This window comes from Silurus aristotelis, assembly GCF_946808225.1.
Source record: "Silurus aristotelis genome assembly, chromosome: 7".
Taxonomy (NCBI): domain Eukaryota; kingdom Metazoa; phylum Chordata; class Actinopteri; order Siluriformes; family Siluridae; genus Silurus; species Silurus aristotelis.
Window position 1 is genome coordinate 9706056 of NC_139580.1, and position 17601 is coordinate 9723656.

The following is a 17601-nucleotide window of genomic DNA, read 5'->3' on the forward strand; positions in this document are numbered from 1 at the left end:
GTGACTGATCCCAACAATGATGGAACTGTAATGAATGGATATTCAGAGTCACCCAGATGAGGATGGGTTTCTTTTCAGTCTGGTTCCTCTCAAGGGTTCTTCCTTATGAAGTCTCAGAGAGCTTTTCCTCATCACTGTCACCACTGGCTCAATCATTAGGGACAAACTCACAGGGAGTAAACTTCTAAATGTATATTTTATCACCTTTATATTTGTGTAAAGCTGCTTTGGGACGATGCCCATTGTTAAACGTGCTAAACAAATAAAAACAAACTGAAATATAATATAACATAAACACCACTTACAGCAAACAGACCAAATGTAGGTAGTGTGAAGCTTGGCTGAGTGAAGTGTTTTTAATGGAACGAACGAACACGAACACGAACACACACACACACACACACACACACACACACACACACACACACACACACACACACACTAATCCAGGTCAATGCTTATGCTAGTATACTGTGTACAAGGCTAATCTATATTAGTAGTTAGCATGTGGTTAGGCCTGTGGCGCTTCCCTCTGTGTGTGTGTGTGTGTGTGTGTGTGTGTGTGTGTGTGTGTGTGTGTATCTAGCTAACGCTACCGTATTTTCTTTGTGCACACTTCCAATCTCCTCTCCCTCTCCACTTAACAAAGACCCGCAACTCTGCACCTCCTCACCTCTTTCTGCTTCGGGTCCTGGGGATAAACGTCCGGAGGACCGAGTCTGGGCCGCTTCAAAGGCCGGTGCTCGTAACTCAACATCCCGAACGCGGCCATCGTCCCAGCGGCATAGCAGCTGCCCCAGGCTGCCTGTCCCTCTTTCCGCTTCAGCCACCCAGCAGCTTCACGATACGGATGAATCCACTTCCTGTTTTTGCCACCCGTTTTCATCTAAGACCCGCCTCCTTCCATCTGATTGGCTGATAATCACATTCTTACTACTCCATTTGCTAAAATTGAGTCCGTGTCCCGGCATGGCTAACCAATACCAGCACAGGAGGCGGGACTTGTTTAAAGAATACGGGTGTAGGAATAAAAAAACCCTGACGAGCGAGGGTTTCCGGTCCGGTGGAATTATGGGAAGACGGTTGTGAAAACCCGTATGTGTCGCCTAGAGACGGGGTTCTCTCAGGGACACAGGTCACTCAATGAATAAATGAAAATTATATATTAATAAATACAATAAAAATGGCAACGATCACAAAAAAAACAAGCATTATATATATATATATATATATATATATATATATATATATATATATATATATATATATATATATATATATATATATATATATATAATTTATTTACATTTTATTATTTACTTATTTACATTTGTATTATTTATTATTTATTTTTTCTTCTATTTTTTTCCCCAAATAAATTCTAATACACTTCAGATAACATCATTAAAAAATAAGATGTAAACCTCAAACACTTTAAATCAAATCTAATTTAATCTTTTATTTGTCACATACACATACATACATACAGAGTACGACATGCAGTGAAATGCTTTTTACGACGGTCCGGTATGAGGGAATAAAATAAGGGAAAAAATAAACCAAGAAAAAACAATAGAGGTTGATAAATAAAAAGAAAAACTATAAACTATATAAAATATATAATATATAAAGATATATGTGAAAATAAAAGTGTATATACAAGGATGCGTATAAACAGTAAACATACGCGGGAAGAAGCTCCTCCTCATTCTCTCTGTGTTCGCTTTCAGGGAGCGGAAGCGTTTCCCTGAAAGCAACAAAGAAAAGAGTCCATTGTTGGGATGGCTGAGGTCCTTCACAATCTTCCTGGCTCTGGTACGGCACCGCGTGCTGTAGATGTCCTGCAGGTTAGGGAGTTTGGTGTGGATGTACGTTTAGCTGAACGCACCACCCTCTGGAAGGCTCGCCTCTCCTGCATGGTGGTGTTCCCGAACCAGGAAGCGATGATACCCGGACGCTCCCAATAGTGCAAGTGTAGAAAGTCTTTAGCACCTGAGAGAGAGAAGTTCAAAGTCCCTTAAGCGTCTCAGATGGTACAGACGCTGCCGAGCCTTCTTCACCAGGGTTGTTGATGTGACAGGACCAAGACAGGTCTTGTGTGATGTGAACACCCAGGTACCGGAAACTGTCCACTCTCTCCACTAGGGTCCCATTAATGTTGAGCGGTTGGTATGACTGCTCCTGCTTTGTGCTGAAGTCTACTATTAACTCCTTAGTCTTGCTGACGTTCAGGGGAAAGTTGTTCTCCTGACACCATCTCTCCAGGTTTTTAAACTCCTGTAGGTAGGCCATCTCGTCGTTGTTGGAGATCAGGCCCACCACAACAGTGTCGTCAGCAAACTTGATAAAGGTGGTGGAGTTGCAAGTAGCCACACAGTCATATGTGTACAGTGAGTACATCAGGGGGCTCAGAACACAACCCTGGGGAGCTCCAGTGCTGAGGGTGAGAGTGGATGAGGTGTGTTTTCCCACCTGTACGGCTTGTGGTCTGTCTGTCAGGAAGTTAGAGATACATTGACACAGGTAGGTATGGCTTTAAGGAGAGGAATGTGGAAGGGCAGATGGTGGTGGATTTTGCTAAAAGGATGGAAATGGCAGTGGTAAACAATTATTTTAAGAAAAAGGAGGATCATAGGGTGACGTATAAGAGTGGAGGAAGGTGCACACAGATGGACTATGTTCTATGTAGGAGATGCAACCTGAAGGAGATTAGAGACTGTAAGGTGTTGGCGTGGGACAGTGTAGCAAGATAGCATCAGATGGTGGTCTGTAGGATGGTTTTGGAGAAGAAGAAGAAGAAGGGGAGGAGAGTGAGGACTGAAAGAAAAATAAGATGGTGGAAACTGAAGGAGGAAAACTGTAGTGTGAGATTCAGAGAACAGGTCAGACAGGGGCTCGGTGGTGGTGAAGAGGTGCTGGATGGGCAACTACTGCAGAAGTGATAAGGGAGACAGCTAGAAAGATACTTGGTGTGACATCTGGAAATAGAAAGCAAGACAAAGAGACGTAGTGGTGGAATGAGGAAGGGCAGGAAAGCATAAGGAGAAAGTGGTTGGTGAAACAGAATTGAGATCGACAAAGAGATGAGAAATGTAGGCAGGAGTACAAGGAGATGCTGCAGCAGGTGAAGAGGGATGTGGTGAAAGCCAAGGAAAAGGTATATGAGGAGCTGTATGAGAAGTTGAACATGATGGAAGGAGAAAAGGATTTATACAGCTTGGCCAGGCAGAGGAACCGAGCTGGGAAGGATGTGCTGCAGGTTAGAGCAATAAAGGATGGAGACGGAAATGTGTTGACTAGTGAGGAGTGTGTGTTGAGGGAGTATTTTGAGGAGCTGATTAACAAGGAAGATGAGAGAGAGAGAGAGAGAGAGAGAGAGAGAGAGAGAGAGAGAGAGAGAGAGAGAGAGAGAGAGAGAGAGAGAGAGAGAGAAGGTTGGATGGTGTGGAGATGGTGAAGCAGGAAGTGGATAGGATTAATAAGGAGGAAGTGAGAGCAAATATTAAGAGGATGAAGAGTGGAAAGTCGGTAGGACCAGATGACATACCGGTAGAAGCATGGAGATGTTTAGGAGAGATGGCAGTGGAGTTTTTTACCAGATTGTTTAACAAGATTTTGGAAGGTGAGAGGATGCCTGAGGAATGGAGAAGAAGTGTGCAGGTATTGATCTTCAAGAATAAGGGAGATGTGCAGAGATTGAGATGGTTTGGACATGTGCAGAGGAGGGACATGGGGTATATCGTTAGGAGAATGCTGAAGATCGAGCCGCCAGGAAGGAGGAAAATAAAAGAAGATCAAGGAAGAGGTTTATGGATGTAGTGAGGGAAGACATACAGGAAGTAGGATTGAAAGAGGCAGATGTAGAGTTTCCATGTTTGTGTCTGAATTGCATTATGTTGGTATGAGGTCAGTAATCTTCTTCTTTCTGTTGCCTTCGTACCAGTAATCTTCTTCTTTCTGTTGCCTTCGTACCTCATTCCAACATAATGCAATTCAGACACAAACAAGGAAACTTGTTCACGACAACTGACTTTTTCAACAACATGTGGTTCTTTCCCAAACTGTTACCACAAACTAGGAGATTCAAAACTGTTCCAGCATGACTTTCTGTGCACAAAGTTAGCTCGATATGGTTTCTTTGGGTTGAAAAATGTGGAAGATCTTGAATGTGCTGCAAAGGAGCTCTGACCTAAACCCTACTGAGCATCTTTGGGATGAATTTTTGCTTCCCAGGCCTCTTTAGCGTACATTAGTATCTGACTTTACTAACACCCTTGTAGCTGAGTGAGAACAAATCTCCATCCAATCTAACGGAGAATTTTTCCACCAGAGTGGAGGTTATTTAAACAGCAAACAGGAGCTGAATTTGCCATTAAGGACACTAATTACATTATTCATATGCAAAACATACGGCTAAGTGTTTGTGGACACCTGAGCATCAGACCCATGTGCTTGTTGAACATTATTGAACAGCATTCTGAAACCTAATACATGAAAACCCTATATTTCAGCAGCATGTAGAACCACTTTTAGAAACCTGAATCTAAAGAAAACCATATCTAAAGGAGTTTCTCAGTCTCTTACATCGTTCTGAAGAAATCCATCTTGACAACATTGCTTCCGTTCATGGATGTTTGAGAGCGTTCAAGATTTCATCAAAGTTCCTCTCAGTAGGTTTGAGATCTAGACTTTTACTTCGCCTTTTATTTGCGGCCTAAGCTTTCAGACAGATGGGTTCATATTCATCAAGATTATTCTGGTATAAAGTGAAGTTGTTGCCTCAATGATTCCAAAGAATACATTTTCCCTCATTCTGATGTTTGATATGAACATTAACTGGAGCTCTTGACCTGAACCTGCCACACGATCGGCTGATTAGATAACTGCATGAATGTGTGTTTATGTGTGTAAAAAAAAAAAAAAAAAACCCTGGAATGTTTTAATGTAGAAAAATACCTTTAATCAAAAAAAGCATTTTTATGACAAATGTGCAAAAAACACTTTGATACGACAAGAAACTTTTCAATACAATGTCAGTCCACCAGAAAGCATGTCATATAAACAACAATCAATCTTAAAGCAAATTGCTTTTGTCCTCAGCGTAATTAAACAGTCAGCTTCCATCAAGGTTTCTCCCAGAGGAATATCTCTATACCAGAGGATGGCGAAGTGAAAAATGGCATCCTACATTTCACTCTATTCATTGTTGTGTGGTTTTTAGCCACCCACACATGTGCAATTGTTTTGCCTAATAGCTGCATTTTAAGAAAAGATGCTAATGGGGCTATTGAGATTTGTCAGAACAAGACACATTCATACACAAAACAAGTTTTCATAATTATGTTTTTATGCACGTTGCAGATGTCAGTTGGATGTGTCATTTTTTTTTCTTTTCAAGGATTCATTAGAGCCTCCTGTGAAAGCCTCTACAGACTCTGTTCATCCTGAGAGGACTGACTCATTTAAACGTCTCGATTTAGCTATCACATGTGAGAACAGCGGCAGAACCGAGCTGAAAACGAGGACGGTTTTAAGAATCCAAATCAAAGCACAGATGAAGAAGCGGGAGCTAAAATATAGGCCGCAGTTTCTTCCCTTTCTAAAACATATACACTGATTGCACAATGCTTTAGGCACAACATGAAGCCTATGAGCAGAAATAAACCAGCAGAGTTCTGCTCTGTAGTGTTTAACTTCAGTGTGTTCTGTGTTTTTTTTTCCTTTGGTTACTTCACACAGCACATGTCACTTTTGCAGCTTTTGGCATAGCACTGTATGTTTATTGCAAATCTCCCAAATACTTCAAAGGCCATTGCTCATTAATACTAAAAAATCATTGCTATTTCTTGTGTAAAACGTTCCTTCTGTCTACATTATTTGAATAAAATTACATACACAGCACAAATTATCCTCATTTCTTATCCTGAAATTGTCCTAATTTCTCTCGCATTTCAGCAACAGGACTTTCCCCCCAACCGCCCACACGAAAAACAATATTAAGCTCAATGCAACTTTAACATTCCCTCATTGGTTTTGAGACGATCCTCTTTGCAATATACAGCAATATATAGCAATATATGCCCACGTGAGCATTTTAAACAATCAATCTGTTCTTTAAGTCTAGGCTGGTACAGGCTTGTGCATTCAACATACAGATTTTTTCCAGAACCACTTGTGCAAAAAAATACTGCACTAGTCAGTGCAATAGAACACTGGGCAATACTGAACAAATAACACACAGCCACTGATTTAAACACTGAACAAACATCTTCTCCAGCAGCTTCTTTATGCAAAGAGCTCGGTCTTGTGCCCAGTGGTATGCCCGATGGCTGTTCAGGATCTCTCTGCATGGTCGGCATTTCTGTTCAATGCTTCCACCATGGCATGGAAACACGAGCTCTCATCTGCCAGCAGATTTGGAGGGCTGTCATACTCTACGATCTGTCTCACAAAAGAGAAAAGCATGCAGAGGCCCAATTACATTAGTAAGATGTTATGCAGTGTAAGTTTTTAATATGCAGTACTTTCTAATCAATCTGTTCTTGCAAAGGGCCAATAATAGGAGTGAAACAGAGAAAAATATGACCGGAATAAAGGTTCAATAAAATTATCCTTTACAATTCTTTTAATACTTTTCTAGTGAGAAACCTGTCACTTACATGGCACATGTAATGTTTGTCCTTCCTTAGACCTATTTTGGTAGGTACTATAACCACTGCATAGCAGGAACACCCCAAGACCTGCTGTTTTGACCCAGTAATCTAGCCATCACAATTTGGACCTTGTCATAGTTGCCCATTTTTCATGCTCCCAACACATCAAGTTTAAGAACTGATTGTTCATGTTTTTGCCTAATATATCCCACCCAGATCTGCCATTGTAATCAAATAATTACCGAAATTTCCGGACTATAAAGCGCACTATATAAGCCGCACCCACTAAATTTGACAAATATTTTTATTTTGAACATAAATAAGCCGCACCTGTCTATAAGCCGCTGTCTACACTGAAACTAATGAACTTTACACAGGCTTTAATAAAAGTGTCTGTTACACGGTGTAACGGGTGAAATATGTTCCTTTAGGAGCAGAGCGGTATTTTGGGAATAGCCTGCCGCCGCATTTTTCTGCTATTTCTGCATGTGTGGAGAAGGAGGATTATGTCCATATTATTTTCTGATGCTCATTTCTAAGTTTCCTTGACTTACCCGTAACGCTGTTGCCAAGAAAAAAAAAAAAGCACGAGTTTTGGAAACCTGTCTGTGCTTATATGATTTCTTTTGCAAATGGAGTTAGCGAGCTCTCCCTTTACCCAGACTCAACGTGGTACAACGGCTTGTATCTAAACAGTAGCCTACCAAGAAAGTCATTGTTCACTGTCTTCCTCCTTCCTTTTACAACTATTTCTCTCGGGAGTTTTTGGCATCGTCGTGCGTTAAAAAAAAATGTTTTTTTCCTCCTGATGCCGTGCAGCTCAGAACACAGGTGAGGTGCGTTTTTTCGTTTCCGTTCGGTAATTTCATTGGTCTAATGTTATAGGGTTTAGTTTTTTGGCTTGAAGTTTGTGAAACCGGGAAAAACACAGGAAAAATTAATAAATAAGCTGCTTAGTTATTTAAGCCACGGGGTTCAAAACGTGGGAAAAAAGTAGCGGCTTATAGTTTGAAAAATACGGTAATGTTATTTATGTCACCTGTAAGTGATTTTAATGTTATGGCTGATCAAATTAAAGACCATAAATATACATTATGTACAGTATAGAATATTTTTGAGGGGCCCATCTATCACCTTTTATCACTTTAAAGAAATTAAAACCATTTACCAAATTAAACACTCCCATTTCAATTTCCACATTTAAAAACATTAAAACAAACTTCATAAAGAAAGATAGAAGCAAACAGTACTTCAATAAGCAGACTGACCTGCCCCTGGTCCAGTACCAGAACTCTGTCACAGCTGAGGACAGTATGGATGCGGTGAGCAATGATTAGTGTGGTACAGCGTTTGAAAGAGGTGCGGATGGTCTCCTGAATAAGCCGATCCGTCTCTGTGTCAATGGCTGCTGTTGCCTCATCTAAAAGCAAAATCTAACACAGACAGGAGAAAATTGTCATAATTGCATTTGACACAAACAATAATGGGGCTGTTAGTAATTAATTTAGTGCTGTTTGTGTGTTAAACTGCAAATAAACATTGAGTCTTCAGTGCGTAGAAAACCAAGTCCAATTACTGCTGTTGTGCTTTTTAGGAACAACATTATATTATATTAGATTGGATTACATTGGATTAGATTTACCTTTGTCATTCTGCAGAGTACAAGTACAGGGCCGATGAAATGCAGTTAACATATTAATAGAACTGCAAATAGCAATGTATATAAATATATATATAAATACATACATAGAATTTATTTATCTATTTATATACATTGCTATATATATATATATATATATATATATATATATATATATATATATGTATATATATATATATATATATATATATATATATATATGTATATATATATATATATATATATATATATATATATATATATATATATATATATACAGTGGGTACGGAAAGTATTCAGACCCCCTTAAATTTTTCACTCTTTGTTATATTGCAGCCATTTGCTAAAATCATTTAGGTTCATTCTTCTTCCTCATGAATGTACACATAGGTCCCCATATTGACAGAAAAACACAGAATTGTTGACATTGTTGCAGATTTATTAAAAAAGAAAAACTGAAATATCACATGGTCCTAAGTATTCAGACCCTTTGCTCAGTATTTAGTAGAAGCCCCCTTTTGATCTAATACAGCCAGGAGTCTTTTTGGGAAAGATGCAACAAGTCTTTCACACCTGGATTTGGGAATCCTCTGACATTCCTCCTTGCAGGTCCTCTCCAGTTCTGTCAGGTTGGATGGTAAACGTTGGTGGACAGCCATTTTTAGGTCTCTCCAGAGATGCTCAATTGGGTTTAAGTCATTGCTCTGGCTGGGCCATTCAAGAACAGTCACAGAGTTGTTGTGAAGCCACTCCTTCGTTATTTTAGCTGTGTGCTTAGGGTCATTGTCTTGTTGGAGGGTAAACCTTCGGCCCAGTCTGAGGTCCAGAGCACTCTGGAGAAGGTTTTTGTCCAGGATATCCCTGTACTTGGCCGCATTCATCTTTCCGTCGATTGCAACCAGTCGTCCTGTCCCTGCAGCTGAAAAACACCCCCACAGCATGATGCTGCCACCACCATGCTTCACTGTTGGGACTGTATTGGACAGGTGATGAGCAGTGCCTGGTTTTCTCCACACATACCGCTTAGAATTAAGGCCAAAAAGTTATATTTTGGTCTCATCAGACCAGAGAATCTTATTTCTCACCATCTTGGAGTCCTTCAGGTGTTTTTTAGCAAACTCCATGCGGGCTTTCATGTGTCTTACACTGAGGAGGGGCTTCCGTCGGGCCACTCTGCCATAAAGCTCCGACTGGTGGAGGGCTGCAGTGATGGTTGACTTTCTACAACTTTCTCCCATCTCCTGACTGCATCTCTGGAGCTCAGCCACAGTGATCTTTGGGTTCTTCTTTACCTCTCTCACCAAGGCTCTTCTCCCCCGATAGCTCAGTTTGGCCGGACGGCCAGCTCTAGAAAGGGTTCTGGTCGTCCCAAACGTCTTCCATTTGAGGATTATGGAGGCCACTGTGCTCTTAGGAACCTTAAGTGCAGCAGAAATCTTTTTGTAACCTTGGCCAGATCTGTGCCTTGCCACAATTCTGTCTCTGAGCTCTTCAGGCAGTTCCTTTGACCTCATGATTCTCATTTGCTCTGACATGCATTGTGATCTGGAAGGTCTTATATAGACAGGTGTGTGGCTTTCCTAATCAAGTCCAATCAGTATAATCAAACACAGCTGGACTCAAATGAAGGTGTGGAACCATCTCAAGGATGATCAGAAGAAATGGAAAGCACCTGAGTTAAATATTTGAGTGTCACAGCAAAGGGTCTGAATACTTAGGACCATGTGATATTTCAGTTTTTCTTTTTTAATAAATCTGCAACAATGTCAACAATTCTGTGTTTTTCTGTCAATATGGGGAGCTGTGTGTACATTCATGAGGAAGAAGAATGAACCTAAATGATTTTAGCAAATGGCTGCAATATAACAAAGAGTGGAAAATTTAAGGGGGTCTGAATACTTTCCGTACCCACTGTATATATATATATATATATATATATATATATATATATATATATATATATATATATATATATATATATATATATACTTATAAAATAAGTATAAATTATATAAAATATAAATATATTCAAATGTATAAATATACACACATATATTAGGGGTGTAACTGCACATATTCATAACAGATTTTTTCGTTTCGGATCATATGTGTAAGGAATGCAGTCCTTTTTACATGCAAAACATGGTTACAATCTGAGTTCCTTCAGGAATGTATTAAGTTTGGTTATTCTCCGCCTCCCACTTTGTGCAGATTTTTTTAAATATTATCATTAAACTTGCACAACATGTCAGGGGTAAAAAAGGAAACTAGAGCTAGCGCAGTGTCACTGTGGCTGCTCACTCTGTACCGGAAATATGATTTGTTTTAGCGCATGCATGAAAACACTAAAGAATCCATAGAGCCAGCGGTAGCTGCTAACCAGGAAGTGACTAGCGGCTAACATTGGTGCCATGGATTCTTTAGCGTTTTATGTCCAGCTTTAAGAATTTCTCTTAAAACAAGAAAATCTTGAAATTCCACATATTGAGGGAGTGAATGAATAAAGGATGTAGGGGATGAAGACATTTGTTAAAGTATGCTGAAATAAGTATCTATCATATGTTTAGAAAATTAAATATTACACATAAAACACATAAATTTGTGCCAGTTTAATTGATTATTAAATTTAATCAATGTAATAAAAAAGTGTATTACATTCATTTGATTTATTCTATTTTTTTTTTTATAAAATATTATAAAATATTATTTTATATATTATTTACCCAAGCAGGCATTTGAACATACATTTAAAAATGTTCAAATGTTGATCAGAAAATGTAATAATAATAAACTGTGTTAAAAAAATTGTACAGAAAATGAACCTCACCGTGACTTAACCGTGAGGTACGTACCGAACCGTAAATTTTTTTTGTATGTTACACCCCTAATATACAATAAACATATGTTATATGTTGTATATTATTAAAATACAATTAGAAGTTGTACAAATTGGCATCTCTAGGTAAGACCCATTGATTCAATTTTCACCAGAACAAAAAAAATTGTTTTGTTCCACGTTTGTGCCCTTCCTGCCTCTTATCCTCACCACCTTCTTGTCACTTGAATTCTCTGTATTGTCTGACTTTCAGCCATGTGGTGGCAATGTTTCACTGTTTTGTAGGTGCTGTGATTTAGCACAAAACTCCTAAAGTCATAAACAGCCTATAAGTTTCATCAGCGCATGATGACAGCAAATAAATCTATTGGCAAAGCTACAAAACAGCACGCTGAAACAGTTTCAGATTGCCAATCTTGTAAAAAAAACACATCCTGGACCCTTTGTGCATTTCCCTATAAGTCAGTATACAGTCCTAACCTAAAAACATCCAGGCAATCTAACTTATGTGCAGCCTAGCACATGTGTCCTGAATAACAAATATTCTATTAGGAATGACTCGACAGTTCACAGGGGAAGGGGGGGAGCTATGGTTGGTTATCTTTCCTGCATAAATGCACTCGTGGGACCGTCGGACTGAGCCTGAACGCGCATAAACAGCTGTGTGCAGGTGTGTTTTGGTACCTTGCTGTGCCTGAGCAGGGCTCTTGCCATGCACAGTAGTTGCCGCTCCCCCACTGAGAAGTTCTCACCATTCTCTGTCACCTCGGAGTCAAAACCGTGAGGCAGCTGGCTTATCTGCAAACAATCCGAACATGGCATGGCCTTTTAAAATCAGCATGAAAAAGCATACAAAAAAAAATTAACCACTCATACGTCATCAGTCATCTGAGAGTCATAGCACAAGACACAAACATGTATATAAAGTTGTACTTGTTAGAATACAAAAAAAACAACAGTGATTTTCCACGTTCAGGTGAATATCTATAGAAGATTTAATTTGTATTGCCCAGAATTTCCAGGAGGAATTTAATTCAACCATATTTTTGACAGGTTATCCTTCAAAAGATCAGTTTTCCCTCGTGCTTTAGTGATTAATAATATGCAATAATCATTAAAGGCACCTGCTGCAACAAGGGGGAAAAAAGCAGCCAAAACATCCTCACCCGATGAGTACAAGGCCAATTTTCCTCGAGCCATCTGGATTCATTAGAATCTTCCTAATCTTCCTAAATTCATCAGTCATCTGGGTTCATTTAGGATGCAAAATGCAAAAAAGTTCCAATGTCAGGGATCTCCCTTCGGATCGTTTAATCAATCCACCGAATTCATTACATGCAATTATGCCCCATTGTGGTAAAAATCTCCAATCTGATTACTTACAAGGTGTTGATTCATTTTCTATAACAGCAGCTCTGACAGGGTATTTAGCGCAATCGCAGGTTGATCTCGATTATCACGATTTCATATTTTATTGTTCCTACAGAAGCATTGGAACATACTATATAGAGGATGTTCTATATAATCTGATCCTGGTGAATAAGATGAATTTGAAAGCTGATATTTCATTAACATATAAAATCAGTAGAGTTTTCTGTAAGAAGATCTTTATCAATAGAGTCTCCAGTGTTTGTATTATTTACAGCATGTAAAGTTTTCAGGTCAGGTTTTGGTTTCTTGCTAACATGACATGCTGCATTTTGTTTGTCTTATTAACTTAGGATTGGTAGGTTGGGGCTTCAAGCCTCAGTACTGCCAAGCTGCCACTCTGGCCCTTAACCCTCTGCACTCTGACCCCAGATTCTCAGCATCGCTGGGATATGCGAGAAACGAATTTCACTGTGCTGTAATGTACATGTGACAATTATAAGGCACCTATACATTTTACCTTTACCTTCAAGACATAGAATAATGAGTGACTCTTGTAGCTGCTATAATATAATTGACAACAGGAACTAAACTGCCTCAGGATCGTCAGCAACTTGCAGGACGTGCTGTCGGAATAGTCCAGGTGACACTTATTCTTTTCCCATAACAGTCATTTCTCAAGTGTTGAACAGTCATTTCTCCTTACTTTACTATCAGACTCAACATATAGCATACAGCCACACATTATCCTTTAAATGATTTTCTTTTAATAATAATAAACATCAGTTGCTACAAAACAGCTGCATTTCGTTTATACAGACTAACCTTGTGTAAAACTCTCACGTTCATCAGTGTTTCGAAGAGAAAAACTGAGGCTTCATTCAGCTCTGGTTAATTTAAATGCAAAAAGGCAACAATAATTGAAGTTCTGCTTTTTCTTTTTCATGTAAACCGAAAATATGCACTACGGCTAGTTCTCAATATGATCAATGCTAGTAATTGAAAATTTCAGCCTGCTTTGTTTATGTGGGATAACACATGCATAACCAGAAAGAAAGTAACTGAATCATAATGATGTTAACATTTTAGCAGTATAATTCATCAGTGGTGCAATTTTCAGATATTCATTTCAATTCATTAAATAAAAAAAAGCAGTAATTGCAAATTCCAACCAGCTGATTATAAAATTGTTTTGTGACCTAACAAAACCCCATCCCTGACATCAGCAGGGAAAGAGGAACGAAACTATCCTCACCCATGAGTAATGGTGTGATCAGTTTTGGTCTTGGGAGCTCTGTACTCCCACATTCATTAGTCATCCGAGAGCGAGTATGGATTCAGTATGACTGGGTTCATTAGGATGCCAAAAGCAAAGATGATCCAACATTAGCAATCTAATAAACCTCCATTAGATTTAATCAGTGTGGGCCAAAATCTGGAGAAATTGCATTTAATCAAAGTATTCAAAATGCAATCGTGCTATTGTTCAAATGATTTCCTTTTAACCTTTTTTTTTTTTTTTTTTGGTAACGTCAATGATTCCTTGTTCTCAAATGCTAATTTCGTCATATTGTTACTGTGCAGACACCAGGTAAAGGTGAAGACAGTGGAATGAAATCACCTAATAAGTGCCCAATTATTCTTTGGTAGGCTTGTTTATATGTCACCAAAGAGAAAGTATAGATATATCAAGACACAGTTTGTAAGCATGCGATACGCAAAAATGCACCGTAACAATAGCAATGTACTTTTTTTTTCACACTCATACTTTGGTGTTAGAGAATTCCAATTTTCAAGTCTAGCAACCAAATTTACCAAATGAGTATAAGACCAAACTCTGGTCTCTGAAACACTGAATTCCCATATTGACTAATGTTCTGAGAGAAAGTTTGGATCTAGAACAACTTTATTATTAGAATGCTCAAAGCAAAGGTCATTAATGGTAAACAAATAAATCTGGGTACTGGTTTACATAAAATCTTTTACAATTAAAGGAGCTGTTTGTAATCTGTATTGCTTTCAGCTGCCTAAGTGAGACATAGAAGAAGAGTGAACACACTGATAAGTCTCTACGGTGACTCCACCGTCTCTGCTAAAACCATGTTTACTACCATGTATAGTTGTTATTTGAAGAAATGGGCCAAGGCGGATCTGGTAGGCGGATCTCCCTTTTAGGGCGGGGATAATTTACATAAATATGATTTTAGCATATGGCATGAATATAGCAGCCATATCCCTTGCAATACAGTTTTAAATAATTTTTAAACGATCAGTCTAGGAAGTCTACACTTTCAAACACATTCTGTCTTTTTCTCCTCTAATGTTTATATTGTAGGAGAGCCAGGTTTGTGGCATCGTCAGAAAACAAACCTAAATATAATTTGTTGAACTCTGCACCTGAGCTCTCTTTACTCACCCTCTCTCTGATGTGCGTTTTATCTAGTGCCTCCCAGACCTGCGCATCTGTGTACTGGCCCCACATATCCAAGTTTGACCTAAGCAACAAAAAAACAAAAAAACAAAACAGGAACATGTTTTACGAGTCTGTTGTTCCAGACCTGGGCACGTGCATGTCTGAGCTGTGTCTGTGATGTAAACTTTACCTGACAGTACCAAGGAAGAGAACAGGCTCCTGAGGGATGACTGACAGTCTGCTTCTCAAGGTTTCCAGGCCTATTTGAGCGATGTTGACACCATCGATGATGATGGATCCCCCACTAAGCTCTACCAGTCTGAAAAGTGCTATGCCAAGTGAAGATTTACCTGAGGAAACCAGCGGGCAAAGTCATTACTCATTTACATTAGTGTTAATCAAAATGTACAGTGCGAAGGCCTGACACACCACCAAGATCAGTAACAAATTAGAACTTCAATTAAATGATACAACAGAGGAGAAAGGTAAAGCCACTTGGCCAGTTCAGAATTTAAAAAGACCTTGATGAACAAAAGTTCGGACACACCTGAACCTGTCCGACCAACAATGCCCACTTTCTCCTCTGGATGAACAGTGAAAGTGAGGCCTTTTAGTGCCAGGGGTAACTCAGGCCGATAACGCATCTCCACATCCTGGTAGCTGATGCTACCCTTCTGTGGCCAGTTGGTTGCCAGTGCAGAGGCATTTCTGATCTGCTGAGGAGCCTCCGTCTCCAGGTTCTACAAGTGCAAAGTTAATAGATTTGCATTAAAAGCTGGATTATACTTTTAACAACACATACTGTAGACACACTATATAAACAAAAGTAGCCATATGTATTTCTTCCCCAAACCGATACCACTAGTTGGAGGCACACAACTGCCATATAGGATGCCATTAGACGTAGTAGCTATAAAAAATTTAAATAAAAGACCCCAAAAAATATTCCATCTTGAAGATGCCCCTGTGCATAAAGTAAGCTCCATGAAAATATGATTTACAAGGGTTGGAGTAGAAGATCTTGAGGGTCCTTCTATAGAGCTCTGACCTTAACCCTAGAAACCCCCAGAAACCTTTCATTCCTCCTTCATGTATGTGGTTATTCTCCTTGTGTTAAAAACACCAAATAGATGTGTCTTATCTGTTCATTGTGCATGGCATATCCAAAGGTGGTCCAACTCATTTTCTTCCATTTCTTTAAATGTATTATTTTTTTTTTTTATAGCCTTATGTTTAATTATTAAAAGTTCACATAATTGCTTTTCTGTGAATGAGGTACTTTTAGGTAAATGTTTTCAATTTTAGACAAATACATCTAAGGTATAGCATTTAATGACATGTATGTATGTATGTCCTGTTCTGCTTATATGAGAACGTGAACATAATGCGTGTAAGGATGTGGACCTACACTTAGCAGCACCTAAGCACCTAAACACTCTACTCCAGTACTGAATATCTGTTCTTGTCTGTTTGCACATTCACCTGGATGTAATGATCGATCCTCTCCACTGATGTAAACCGAGCCTCCATTTCAGACAGAAGTCTCACCGTGAGCTGAAAAAGACCTGTCAGCTAGAATAGACAGAGGTCACAGTGGTTAGAAACACTTCCATGTTAAACACATAAATAGCATTAGCCTTTTGGTTAAAGAAATTGAACATTTGTGTGTGTGTGTGTGTGTGTGTGTGTGTGTGTGTGTGTGTGTGTGTTTGTGTGTGCTTTGAGAGCTGAGCACCTGGATGGCGTAGGAGATGGCCAGACCGGCGTAGGCTGGAGAGATATGTCCGTGCATGATAACAATCATCAGAGCTGCAACGGAGGTGAGTAAAATGCTGATGAGGTCTAAACGCACTGCAAGCCAGCGCATGGCACAGCTGAACAGATAGTAGGCAGCCTGGTTGGTGTCCAGCAGCTCCTGGTATCTGGATAAACACACAAAATATTAATGTATCTATATTTCCTTGATCTGAAACCTTTCTTAACATTAAAGGCAAAAACATTTCATGCTGGTTCCCATATCTGTCCTTACAGTCATATATTAATATTATAAACAAATTGATTTACTGAGAACTGTTTTACAGTTTTTTCTTAGTTGCTTTGGAGCGTTTCTTAGATCAGAATTTAATTTCTCAAAACTACTTGTTCAACCGCCACATCATTTAGTCATTTGTGCTCACCATAAAAACTTGCTGTTCTTGTTGCTTTGATCAAATTGCGAATGCTTTTGTAGATTCATTTGATTGATTGTGTACAAGTGTCTGCTGTGTTCTACATTATCAGTTGCTTATGTCAAGTTGATCAAAATATATTATACTGGTTTCACCTGAATAGTGTTAACCGCCGAAACGTCTCGGGAATTGTGTGGATGAATTTAGAATTTAACTAATGAAGGAGAGTGAATGGCATCAGATCAACCAATAATCAACTAGTTCTCTGAAACAGGTTAAAGGTGAATCTTGTGAACTTTCAATTGGCAAAAAAGCAAAACACAAAATTTAAATTTCTGAAAATGGATGAACAACGAAAACAACCAGTAAATGTATGAATCCTGCCCGGTCTCTTGCACTTAATATAAATCAAATATGCTATCAATATTGCTGCTAAAATTCATAAATGCCTTAAAGAAGGAATAAAAATGTTGTGCACTTTCAATCATTGTAATTCAAATTGTAGTTTATATCAAGAAATCCTG

The 17601-nt window shown here is 38.9% G+C and overlaps 2 protein-coding genes across 4 annotated transcripts in view; both read right to left on the reverse strand.

Annotated features, from left to right (window-relative positions):
• Nucleotides 1–854, reverse strand: part of med12 (mediator complex subunit 12) — a 47130-nt gene extending 46276 nt beyond the window's left edge. Inside the window, exon 1 of one of the 2 annotated variants that reach the window (XM_083546896.1) lies at nt 674–854. In XM_083546896.1, coding sequence (XP_083403022.1) covers nt 674–772 — 99 coding nt within the window. In that variant the 5' untranslated portion in view covers nt 773–854. The remainder of the gene's footprint in view (nt 1–673) is intronic. The other variant, XM_083546897.1, reaches the window with a different exon arrangement.
• A 4439-nt stretch (nt 855–5293) lies between these two features.
• Nucleotides 5294–17601, reverse strand: part of LOC310729003 (ATP-binding cassette sub-family C member 5) — a 47027-nt gene continuing 34719 nt past the window's right edge. For both annotated transcript variants that reach the window (XM_083546923.1, XM_083546924.1), the window contains 8 exons: nt 16645–16831; nt 16392–16481; nt 15457–15649; nt 15100–15259; nt 14913–14991; nt 11813–11926; nt 7922–8086; nt 5294–6441 (listed from right to left, as the gene is read on the reverse strand). In XM_083546923.1, the coding sequence (XP_083403049.1) occupies nt 6334–6441; nt 7922–8086; nt 11813–11926; nt 14913–14991; nt 15100–15259; nt 15457–15649; nt 16392–16481; nt 16645–16831 (1096 nt within the window). In that variant the 3' untranslated portion in view covers nt 5294–6333. The remainder of the gene's footprint in view (nt 6442–7921; nt 8087–11812; nt 11927–14912; nt 14992–15099; nt 15260–15456; nt 15650–16391; nt 16482–16644; nt 16832–17601) is intronic.